Raw genomic sequence first — 13154 nt, 5'->3', positions numbered from 1 at the left:
TAAGGTTAGCCTATGGTTGAAAGTGTAATGTGTGTGGTTCTGTTTACCAAAAGGATCCTTCTCCTGATAAGGGAGCCAGCTAAGGCATGCACCCATCCTCCACCCATCCAACACCCATTTTCTTCCCTTTTAGAATCTCTTGGCTTCTTGTGAATGAAGATGGGCCATCCTTGCCCCATGCTCACTCCCTGGGTCAGAAGCAGTGCAGCACCTCCACACCAGGGTTCAACAACCAAAGCTGGCTTGCCCCCACTGTTTCATTTACATGGTGACCTTTCCTCCTCATCCTCTCATGAGTAAATAGAAGAAAAAAAAAGGAGAAATCCCTTTGGTACACATTACCATTCATTTACAACCATTCTCCACTCGCATATGTCTCCTATCCTTTCCCTTCTCTACTCAACGGATTTCTCCATTAACCAAAGCCCCCATCACCCAATTCTCCCATCTTATTCTTGGTCTTTTCCTTAAGTTCTCTACATCCACCTGTGCTTTCCACACCCTTTTTAAAGCTAGTCGTTCTTCGCTTATTCTTTACATATTTGCATGTGTGGTTAGGCTATATAAATATTTTGAGCCAGTGCATAGGCTACAACCATGAAAATTCTGTTTCAAGTTTTGCTAGAAGCGTGGTTAACAGAATATATATATATATATATATATATATATATATATATATATATATATTATGTAAATGTGATTCTCCCTGTCTTCTCCATTTCTGCATGAGGGGACAGAGGGGGGTGGGGGTCACTAATTTAATGAAATGGCCTTGCTGTGGATGTGCTGTGTATTGCAACACTGCTTCTGACCCAGGACAGTGGGCAAGATGCAAGGATGACCCATCATCCAGGAGGAACCAAGATAAGAGGGAGGGAGGGAGTGGAGTATATGGGGATGGAATAGGTATGACTTTGTATTTTGGCTACCTGCCTTGTAAGGGGAAAAGCCTTTGGTATATGTATATATGTATTATTAGTTTTAAAAAAATTTGAATTGTCATTTGGGTGTCTTCATAACAGTAATGAAACTGTTGCCAATAAAGTTTTCACCAACATCATTTATTACTTTAGTGGATTTTGTGCTAAATGATAGGCAGTGTTACAACTACTTATGTGTATTTACCTAGTTGTATTTTATGGGAAGAGAGCTGTACTTATAGTGACCCAATTTTGTATCTTTCAGTATCCAATTTGATCTTCAATTCTTGTATAGTTTTTGCACTCACTGTTTCCTCATTCAGCATGTTCCAGATATCTACCACTCTGTGAGGGAAGCTATTCTTTTTCAGATCTGTCCAAGCCTGTGTTTTTGAGGGCATATATATTACTATAAATAATCTATTTTTCATGTTTCTGTTTTCAACTTCAATCTTAATAAATTCCACATTATTTTTCCCTTCTGTTATCTTTGACCTTTCTTAGTCAAAAACATGACTCCTCCACCCTGTTTCTCCATTCTATTTTTCACCCAATGGTTGTATAGACCTTGTCCCACAGCATTTGATGGTAGTGGACCTCTCAATTTTGTCTCCACAATTCCCATTATGTCTGGTTTCTCTATTGACAGTAATTTTATTTTTTGTCCTGAAATCATACCATCTATGTTAGTATATGTTATTATTATTATTTTTTCTCTCTTTTTTGGTTTGTTTCCCTTTTTTGATGTACCATGTTCTCAGCCTCAGATCCAGTACTCTAAAAAAAAAAAAACTCATTCATTTCAGTCTGCTCTTCTCTTGTTTTGTTTTTTTATTTGCTTCATTTTAAGTGTTTTTTTTTCTCTTTCCTCATCGCTCATTTCCGTTTTTATCCATACATTTTTTGTAATTTTCAATATTTCCAGCTTTGCTGCTTTTGATTGTACTTCTTCAGCTATTATTTGAAACCTTAGTTTGATTTTTAGTGACTACGCTGTATTTTTCTAGAGTATTGTTCTATCCTATGCACTTCGTCAATCTCTTTGTCTAATTTCTGTCCCTCCTCTTAAACCTTTTACAGAATTGCCTTTGCAATTTCTTTTTCTCTTTGGTAGTTGTATTCTTTGTTTTTCTTTAAGCTCTTCACTCTGGGGCACATCGCACGTCTGGCAGCATTAGCTGCCCGACGTGTGATGTTGCGTCATAATAATCACAAAAAATAAGTCAGTGCTCAATCGTTCGTTCTCTTTCACCCATGTATTTTGAAAACCATAGAAAATTAATGAAGCCAGTTTAGAGAGAATGGAAATTACGTAGGTACGACTACAATAAATATAATCAAGATGCCGACGTCGGCATCATCGAGTACCCACTTGCTCCTCATGCCGCCTACGTAGGCATCACCGTATGGAAGTGGTTAATACAATAAACTACAATGCACTTTTTTTTTTTACCCACTGTGTGTCTTACCCAGATTTCCTTTTATTTAATTACTTTAATTACCGTTTCTTTAGCATTTTCCTCTACCTGCTCTTGTATTATTTCTTTAAATGTTATTTTCTGATTTTATTATTCTAGTTTCCATTAGTTTTTTATTTCTAGAAGATCCATCTCCTTAATTGATTCTCCAACTTTTTCAGTCACTAGTATTTGTTCTTTTACCTCTTTTTTCAATGCTTCATTTTTGTTTTTATCTTCATTTTTCATTCTTTCATTATCACTTCTGACCATAATTCATTTTTTAGATCATTAAGCTCTGTGTTCATCTCTTCATTAGCTTTTCATAGATAGCTTATCTCTCTGCATTGCTCTATGATAATTTTTTAAATCTACCAGTTCCTCCAAGTCGTTAGTATCCCTATTTCTTAGTACATTGTTATACCTAGTTTCTCTTTCTACATCTAACTCTTTACCTAAGAGTCCTTTTTCTCTTGGAAACCCTGAAAAAGCATTGTTGTCGCACCTTTGAGTTGGTTTTGGGGTATCACTCAAGTGTTTTTAGGTATCACCCCCAGTATTTACCTAGTTGTATTCTGTGGGAGAAGAGTTATGCTCGTAGAGACCCGCAGTAGTATCTTTCTGCATCCAGTTCTTTCTTAAAGTCATGTATAGTTTTAGCACTCACTGTTATCTCTTTCAATTTATTCCATGTATCTGTCACTCTATGTAGAAAGCTATTCTTTTTCAGATCTCTTCTGTAACTGTCCTTAAGTTTCTTCTGTCCCATTCAAGTAGATCATCCCTGTCAAGGATTTCTATCCCTTTCATAATTCTATAGATAGTTATCAAGTTGCCTCTTTCTCTTCTTTGCTCCAGAGTTTAGTTTGTCCAATCTTTGTTCGCATGTCAACATGCTAAGTGTTGGTGCCATCTTTATCATTGCTCTTTGAATTCTTTCTAGTTTCTTTATGTTTTTTGTTGTACTGGGTGTCCATAGTGATGCTGCATACTTTAATTTTGGTTGTATCAGTGTAACTAGTATTTTCTTCACCATTTCCTCGTCCATGTAGTCAAGGGCCACTTTCATTGATATTAAGTTGTAGGTTTCTCCAACTATTTTGTTTACATGTTTGTCTGGTGTCATGTCATTTGAAATGATTACTCCTAGGTCTCTTTCTTAGTTTACTTTTGTAACTTCATTTGTTCCAATTTTGTATTGACCAGATATTCTATTTTTTTTTCTTCAAATTCCAATATACTACATTTTTAATGTTGAAATTCAGTTCATTCTTTTTACTCCAATTCCAGACTTTGTCCAGATCTCCCTGAAAAGATTTGCAATCTTCTTCGTTACTCTCTTCAATAGTTTTGCATTCATCCATGTCATATAAATAGCAAACATTATCGGAGCCAACACAGAGCCTTGGGGTACTCCACTTACCATATATACCCATTTTGAGTTCTTTTCTCTAAGTTTCACTCTCATTTTTCTTCCAAGAAGTTTTTCATCCATTCTAATAATTTTCCTTGTATTCCACCTATTGTTTCAATTTTTCTTAGTAGTTTTTTGTGTGGCACTTTGTCAAAGCCTTTTGTAGGTCCAGGAAGGCACATTCTGTCCAGCCATCTCTTTCTTGTATTATGTCTAGCAATCTTGAGTAAAAGCATATTGAATTTGTAGTACATGATCTTCCACTTCTAAATCCAAATTGGTTGGGGTTTAATATTTTGTTCTTTTCCAAGTGTTTAATCCATTTATTTTTAATAATTTTTGCATATTTTTGCAATTGTGCTTGTAAGGGATACCGGTCTATAATTTGTTGGATTTTCTTTATCTCCTCCCTTATATATTGGTACAATATTAGCATTTTTCCAATCTTGGGGTACTTATCCTTCTTTGAGTGAGAAGTCAATTATCTTGTGTATATTATCTGTGAGTTCATCTATATATTCTTTTAATATCCAATTCACTATTCCGTCAGGCCCATATGACTTTCAGACATTGAGTTTCCTTATTTGATCCCTTATTTCTTTCTGTGTCACCATTATTTCTTTCATTTTAGGTGATCCTTCCTGGTGACTATCAATCCACAATTGTGAGCTTTCAATTGTAAAAACAGACTCAAAGTGTCTGATCATAACTTCAGCCATTTCTACATCTTCTGTGTATTTTTGACTTCCTTCACGTAGTTTCACTATTTCGTGTATGTCTTTTAGTTTATAGTTTAGGTTGATCTTTGCATTTTGCTATTATATCTTTTTCATAGTTTCTTTTTTCCTCTCTTCGTATGTCTACGCATTCATTTCTCAGTTTGATGTATGTTTGCCATTTAATCTCTTATTTATTTATTTATTTTTTTCTCTTTTTCCATTTTTTGCAAGCTTTGTCTCTTCTATCTTTAGCATTGCTACATTTTTTAATATACCAGCACTTTATGTACTCCCTTATTGGTTTCTGCTTAGGCACATATTTGTTTGTTCCCTCTTTATATATTTCTTTGAAAATGTTCCATTTCTCTTCTATCTTTGTTTCATCATTTTCAAATTTATCCCAACAGGCATTTTGATTTTTTTTTCTAAGTTTTACAAAATCAGTTTTGTTCATCAATCGTCCTTCTCTATGTTTCTCATTCCTTCTTACCACATTTTGTTCCTTAACCCCTTCGCTCTGGGCCAAAATCTCGCGGGCAGCATTAGCTGCCAGACGTGTGATGTTGCGTCATAATACTCGCATTATAAGAAATAAAGTCACCGCTGTATTGCTCATTCTCTCACCCGTGAATTTTGATAACCATAGAAAATATGATGAAGCCAGTTTACAGGTATGGGGGTCACGCAGGTACAACTTCAATAAATATAATCAAGACGCCGACATCAGCATCCTCGCGTACCCACTTGCTCCTCATGACACCTACGTAGGTGTCATTGTATCGAAGGGGTTAAGTTCAATCTCTATTACTATGTGGTCACTATTTCCAACTGATGTTTTATAGTTTATTTCTTCCAGTATTTCTGGTTCAGAGGTGAATATCAAATCTAGTCTTGATGGTTCTTCGTTTTGTCTAAATCTAGTATTTTCTTTAACCCATAGCGTCAATGTGTAATCTATGGTCATATCCAGTAGGACATTGCCCCAGAGTTTGTCTCCACCTCCCATTGTCAATTCTTCCCAATTTATTTCCTTTGTGTTAAAGTCACCCATAATTACTATATTTTCTCCATATTTCAGTGTCTCGGTTATTTCATTCTTTGTGTCTTCTAATTTAGAGCGTTCGCTGTCAATCCAAGTCTTAGTTTATGGTACATATACAACTATAAGCCTTCTATATTTCATACTGCTGTTTTCTACTTTAACTGTGATTAATTCCACATTCTCTTTTCCTTCTGTTCCCTTTATTATGTTTAGGTCCTTTCTAGTCAATATCATGACTACTGACCCTTGTTTGTCTATCCTATTTTTCAGCCAAAGGTTGTATAATCCTTGTCCCACCGTACTTGATTGTATTGGACATTTCAGTTTTGTATCTGCAATTTCCATTATGTCAGGTTTCTCTATTGACAGATAGTCATTCAATTCATTTAATCCTGAACTCATACTGTCCATATTTGTATATGCCACTTTTCATTTTTTCTCTTCTCTTTTTTGGTTTAAGTTTCCATTTTTCTGATGTACCATTTTCTCAGTCTCAGATCCAGCACTCTCCAAAAAAGCTCATTTTTTTCCGTCTCCATTCTTTTCTCATTTTCTTTGGCTTCACTTCTCAGTTCCCAACCTTTCTCTAATTCCTCTACATTCATTTCCTTTTTTATCAATACATTTTTGTATTTTTCACTGTTTGCTAGTTTTGTCATTTTTTATAGTACTGCTATCATTTGTGTTCTTAGTTTGATTTTCAATTGTCTGTTTTTTTTCTTTTCTTTTGGGTATGTACCCCATCTGGGGTATTGGCTGCATGTTATTGTGGCAAAGTAGCATGCAGTTGATACTTTAGGGTCTATATGGGGCATCCCTACAGATCAGAGCCACACATCATTTTGTCTGATAAAGGAAGACTCTGTTCATAGAGAAATGATGACACTTATATACCATGACTGTCCCTCTGTTATGCTGCCCCCCAACCCCTTGTTACTGTCCTGTACCATGTCTCTGAATATTCATTTCCTTTTTTTTTGCCTACCCTGTGGTGGGGGAAGAGAATGCTACCACCAAGTCTTTCCACTTCAGTCATAAGAGGCAACAAAAAATGGGACGGGGGATGGGATAGTGTATGCAAACACAATACAAGAATTTAAGATCAAACTTGATTTTGCGAGATACAAAAAACGGGTCACCACGACAAAGCTCCTCTTCCCGTATAATACAACTAGGTAAATATATAGTGATGATCCAATCTTCTTCAGCCACCTGCTTGTCCAGTCACATGCCACAATGCCTTTTGTTATCCTGGCCCAAGTAAATCTGCCCTGTGGTGGATTGGGTGATGATGGATGCACCCTCTACTGCCTTTCTAGTCCTTTTCCTCACATCCTTGTGAATAATGTTGGCTACATTCAAATTTGGAGGTGTTCACCCTTAACATGTCTTACTAGTGTTGGTAATACTGTATTTACCTAGTTGTATTATACGGGAAGGGAGCTATGCTCGTGGTGACCCATCTTTGCATCTCTCAGCATCAAGTTTTTTCTTAAAATCTTGAATAGTGTTTGCACATGCTGTTTCTTTGTCTAATTTGTTCCAAGTATCTATCACTCTGTGTGGGAAGCTATTTTTTTCAGATCTCTTCTGTAATTATCTTTTTTTAGTTTCTTTTCATGTCCTCTTGTTTTTCTGTTGTCCCATTCCAATAAATCATTCTTATCTAAGATTTCCATTCCCTTCATAATTCTATAGATAGTTTAGTAGGTCTCCTCTTTCCCTTCTTTGTTCCAGAGTTGGTAATTCTAATTTGGACAGTCTTTGTTCATATGTCATTTTGGAAAGAGTTGGTGCCAGTTTTATTGTTGCTCTTTGCATTCTTTCTAATTTTTTTATATTCTTTTTGGTACTGGGTGTCCATAGTGTTGCTGCATACTGAAGAATTGGTCTTATTAGTGTAGTTTTTTTTTTTTTATCATATCCTCGTCCAAATGGGCAAATACCACTTTTATTGACCTCAATAAATTGTAGGTTTCTCTGACTGTTTTATTAATATGCTTATCCGGTGTCAAAGGTCAGTGTTGTGTTCACTCAGTTTTATCTATAGTTTTCTTTTTTATTCTTTGTAGTAACTGGCAGGAAGCATTATACTACCTTGTCTAGTACAATATGATACATGAAATATGCCAATAAATAATTTTCTAAAAAAAGAAAATTCATCTTTTTTTCTAGTCTGGCATCAGCATCATTCCTGCCAAAGTACTTCAGCAGCAAATGGAGTTTCTGTAAATTTGAGGTTCCTGGTGGCTCCCAATGTATATGTGCCTTTGGACCTGCTAATAATTCAGTTATAGGTGAGTTGTCAAGTTTCTCCATTATGCAACAAATTAGAATGTGAAATACAGTGTTCAGTATACTGTTAAGATCAGTGAAAAAAAATGAAAAGAATGTAAAAGTTTTCAAAGTTGATTCATAAATAACAGGAAAATAATGCATACCAGTTTAGTCAGTTATTTGAAATTTTATCCTTGTATTCCAAGGGTATGGAGGTACTTTGTCTTGCTCTATTTCTTCTGATCCAGGTACTGGGCAGGTGGCAAGGATGGCCCTTCATTCACAAGGAACTAAGATAAAGGGAAAGTAATCTGCAACACCTTCCACAATGCTTTCCTGTTGACCCTGTCAAAAAAGCCTTCTAGATCCATGAAAACCCAAAGAACATCTTTACCTTTTGCCAAAAAGTGATGTTCAATATTTTCCTAAGGGAAGAAAATGTGCCAGAGGATTGTGGGGATGCATTACATAGGAAAGTGAAACAAATATGAATGTAGTTGTTTTAGAGGGAACAATTTGATGAGTGTAATTGGAAAGTCATATGGGAGGGTGCTGATTAAGAGGATCAGTAGAGGCACAAAGGGAATTGGTGAGGAACAGTGTGGGTTTAGAAAAAGTAAAGGATGCACAGATAACATTTTTGTAGTAAAGCAGATATGTGATTTTTTTTTCCCTCGTGGATCTAGAGAAAGCTTTTTTAACAGGGTTGACAGGAAGGTATTGTGGGAGGTAAATGTGATGGGGGAAAGCTGTTAAGGAGAATAAAAAGCTTTTACATGAGTAGTATAGCTTGTTTTAATATTGGAAATGGTGTGAGATGAAAATGGGGATGTGCTGTGGTTCTATGTGTACATAAATGGGGTGGTATAGGAGGTAAATGTGAGGATAATGGGCATGGGACTGTAGATGGTTAGAGAGAGTAAAGAGAAGTGGGAAGTGAGGATGTTGGTATTTGCTGATGACACAACAGTGGTTGGGTCAGTAGAGGGTACAAGGCAGTTAGTGGCAGAGTTGTGAGGGTGTATGATAGTAGGAAGTGGAAATTGAATGTAGGTTAAAGTAAGATGAGATGTACAGGGGGTGAGGATACCAGTGAATTGCCAAATTTTACATTCCTTTTCTCTGTTTCTCACACCTCACATTTTGTTTTGTTTTTCTTCAAACCAGACACTGAAGCCTCCCCCCCCCATTCACATGTAAAGTTGTCAAAGGGGCTATTAAGAAATTTAAAAATTCCCAAGCTGAAGGCCCATATAGAATCTCAATCATCCACCAGAAACACCTTGGCCAGACAGCCATGGGAGCCTTAGCTGATGTTTTAACTGTGATTACAGAACAAAATCCCAAAGATCAGGAAAAGAGTTCACATAATACCTATTGTGAAACCAAACAAACATCCTGAAAAATCTGCATCATACAAGACCAGTCTCAATACCATCTACAGCGATGGAAAAGCTGATAGCAGCAAGAATCAAAACAAATACCCATCTCCCCCACTGCTCATAATCATCACACAACAGGCACTGGAAAGATTCAATAGAAAATGACCCACCAGAAGGAATGGTTATGATAGCCATTGACTAAAAGGAATGGTTATGGTAGCCATTCTCATAGACAAGGATTTTGACAAGGTCCATAGACACATGCTATTCAAAAGGATCATTGAGATGGACAGGATACAGGGATGACCCATCATCCAGGAGGTGCCAAGATAAGAGGGAGGGAGAGGGTGGAGGGGAGTGGAATATGTAGGGAATGGAATGGGTGGGAGTGGTTTCTATGCCTTTTTCTTTTTGGCTACCCCCATGTAAGGGGGAAAAAGCCTTTGGTATATGTATGTATGTATTGGCATTTTTCCAGTCATTTGGTATTTTTCCTTCTTTGAGTGAATAACTTATTATGTTATATATTTTGTCTATTAATTCTTCTTCACATTCTTTTAGTATCCAATGTGCTATGTAGTCTGGGCCATGTGATTTCCTTTCAAGGGTCATTAACTGATCCATTATTTCTTTTTGTGCTATTTTTATTTCCCTCGGGGGGGGGGGGGGTTGCACTTTGTTCCCTTCATCCTAATGCTCTATTTTTTCTCTACTGCAAACCAACTTAAGTGATTGTTCATGACTCAAGCCATTTCCAAATCTTCTGTGTATTATGTTTTTCCATGACATAGTTTCACCATTTCCTGTTTATTTTTAACCCCTTCCATACGGTGCCGCACACGTAGGCGTCATGGACTTAGATCTCGGTGGCAGCAGCCAATGCCAGCCGTACGACGTGTTGTAATAATACTCGCATCATAAAATATAGTCACCGCTTATATCGATCGTTCTCTCTTCACCCGTGAATTTTGATAACCATAGAAAATGCGATTACAAAAGAATTAGAAAGAATGTCATTATGGAGGGGCGACTACAATAAATATAATCAAGACGCCGATATGGCAGCCTCGCGAATACACTCGCTCCCCATGACGCCTACGTGTGCGGCACCGTATGGAAGGGGTTAAATTTACCATTCACATATCTGTAGAATAGCTTAGGTTGATCTTTACATTTTTCTATTTTTTTTCTGCACACTTTTACATGTTCATTTCTTTGATGTATATTTGCCACATTCCATTTTATTTTATTTTTTTTTCATCTTTTCCAAGCTTTATATCATCTATCTTCCACCTCACTGCATCTTCTGTTGAAGCAGCACTTATTATACACCTTTTCCTGTTCCTGTCTTGGTATGTATTTATCCACACCTTCATTATAAATTTCCATCAAAATCATCCATTTCTCTTCCACTTTGTGTATCTTCAATATAGTATTTTTCCCAATTTCAATTTTGAAAGAATTTCTTAAGTTTGCCAAAGTCCATTTTGTTGTACATCAGTCTTCCTTTTGTGTATTTCTCATTTCTCTCTATAATTCCTCATTTAGTTCAAACTCTATTAATATGTGATCACTCTTCCCAAATGGTGTCTTGTACACAATTTTATCCACAATTTCAGATTTTCTTGTAAATATTCAATCAAGTCTCGATAGTTCTTCATTCTATATCTGGCATTTGTATGTTCTATAGTTATGTCAATTAATATATTTCCCCATAGATCCTCTCCACCTTTCACAGTCATCTCTACCCAACAGATTTCTTTGCAGTTAAAATCTCCCATAAGTACCAGGTTACCTCCATCCTTCAGCATCTCATTTAATAAATGCCTTGTATCTTCTAAAAAAATTTAATGCTTGCCCTCTTTCCAAGAACCCATTTTTGGAGGCACATAAATCACTACAAACTTTCTACTTTTCATGTCACTATCTTCAGCTTTCATCATGATCATTTCCACACTGTTTATACCCTCTATAACCTTCATCACATTCAAGTTTTTCTTGGCCAGAAACATGACTCCTCTGCCCTGTTTCTTGTCTCTATTTTTGATCCAATGATTATGTAATCCATGTCCAACACTTAGATGGTAGTGGACCCCTTAATTTCATTTCTGCAATTCCCATTATATCTGGTTTTTCTTCTGACAAGTAATCATTTAGTTCACTTAATCCTGAGATCAATCTGGGTTAGTATCTGCCACTTTTAATGTTTTTACTTTTCCATCTCATTTTCTGTTCCTTTTGTTTTACTTACCCGAGCATACCATTTTCTCAGCCTTATGTCAAAGACTCTCCTTTTTTTTCGGACTCCATTCTCTTCACATTTTTTTCTTTAGCTCCATCTCTTAGTGTCTTCTTTCTCTTTCCTCAACATTCATTTCTCTTCTTATCCATATATTTTTGTGGTGTTCACTCTTTGCTAACTTTCCTGATTTTGTCAATATGTCTTCTACTACCATTTGTGGCTGTAATTTTATCTTTTGAATATTGTTCCATTTAATATATTTCTATTTCCTTTTCTATTTCTTGGTCTCTGTCTTGAATTTCTTTTAGAATTGTTTTTGCCATTTCTTTTTCTGCTTTTTCCCTCAAGTACCTAACTGTGCCATGTTTTTCCTTTCGTTCATATACAACAATACACTTTTTTCTTATGCACTGTATCACTGACACAATTTGTTTTCCCCTTGATTACTTGAATAATTGCGTCCTTTGTATTCTCCTGCATTTGTTGTTGTACAAATTTTCCTCTCCTAAATTTTCTTTAATTTACTTTTGTTTTCACTATTGGTGGTATCTTTGATTTTCATCCTTTCATTTTCACATTTAACCTCAATTAGTTCTTTTTTTAATTTACTCACTTCATTATTTATATCGGCATTCTTTTTCTTTATATCACACACCTCTGTTTACATCGAAGTAGTCTTAGATTCATAATTTCTTTCTTTACTTCTATGAATTCCCTCTCCCATGAGTTTCTATTAAAACTCCTCTCCCTTTTCATGTCTATGATTCGACTCAAATTTCTTCTTTTGTACTTCCAAATCCAGAAAAAGGATCATCAGTGCTTTAGTGGTCCCTTAGGCATCTCTAGGCCTGTGTTTACATTAAGTTTTGGTATAGTGCCACCAGAGGGCTCTGCATTCATGTTGATGTTCAGTTAAAAATTGTTGCCATTTCACTCAATCCTTCTTGATTTCGTTGCATTTTCTCTTGATACACTACTAGCACTGCACAGAGACCATTTTGGGCAACCACAATTGCTCCCCCTCCCACTCAATACAACCCAGGCCTCCTGCTCTCCTTGCACTATTGAGAATTTTCTTATTAGGTAGCCTACAGAGCTCTAGTTGATGCTGTTGACTACTTGGTGGTATATGAGAGGTGCCTGAGAAGTATGATGGGTTACTAGGCTGGAGACACCCCATACCTGTATTACAAGATATCTTGCACTTTGTCGGTGAAAACAACATAGTGTTGATGACCTTGGACCTTATGTCAGGATATTTCCAGATCCCCCTTGCTCCAGAGTCTAGGCCTCTTGACAGCCTTTAGCATGCCCACATGTCATTATCACTTCAAACGAGTAGCCATAGGTCTCCTTTCAGCTCCTTCAGTGTTCATGTGACTTATGCACACAGTCCTTGTAGGTCTCAGGCCATTCAATGTTTATGTACCTTGATGACGTGATCATCGCTTCCAAATCTGTTAGCAAACATTTACATGCTCCTTCCTTCAAAAAGAAATATGCTTCTTAGGGCATGTCCTTAATTCATGAGGAATTTTAACCTCGCAGGACAAAGTCAAGGCAGTCATTGATTTTCCATGCCTTACTTATGTTGTCTATCAGGATTTTACAGATGTAACATTCAAGGTTATGCTGGTATAGCAGCACCATTAACTTCACTACTTAAGGACACCCCCTTCATTTGGACACCTGACCAAGAGG

At 36.4% G+C, this 13154-nt stretch overlaps 1 protein-coding gene across 4 annotated transcripts in view; it reads left to right on the top strand.

Annotated features, from left to right (window-relative positions):
* Positions 1 to 13154, top strand: part of LOC143019305 (WD repeat domain phosphoinositide-interacting protein 3) — a 250845-nt gene that overhangs the window by 214862 nt on the left and 22829 nt on the right. For 3 of the 4 annotated variants that reach the window (XR_012965816.1, XM_076175051.1, XM_076174961.1), the window contains one exon: positions 7728 to 7849. Coding sequence is in view for 3 of the 4 variants with exons in the window: in XM_076175051.1 (XP_076031166.1) it covers positions 7728 to 7849 (122 nt within the window). In the remaining variant the exon portion in view is untranslated. Of the gene's footprint in view, positions 1 to 7727; positions 7850 to 8077; positions 8239 to 13154 lie in introns of those variants that run through there. The other variant, XM_076174999.1, reaches the window with a different exon arrangement.

This window comes from Oratosquilla oratoria, chromosome 1 (assembly GCF_046742065.1).
Source record: "Oratosquilla oratoria isolate Oo_2021 chromosome 1, ASM4674206v1, whole genome shotgun sequence".
NCBI classification, from domain to species: Eukaryota; Metazoa; Arthropoda; class Malacostraca; order Stomatopoda; family Squillidae; genus Oratosquilla; species Oratosquilla oratoria.
This window is presented reverse-complemented; position numbering and strand designations above follow the sequence as displayed.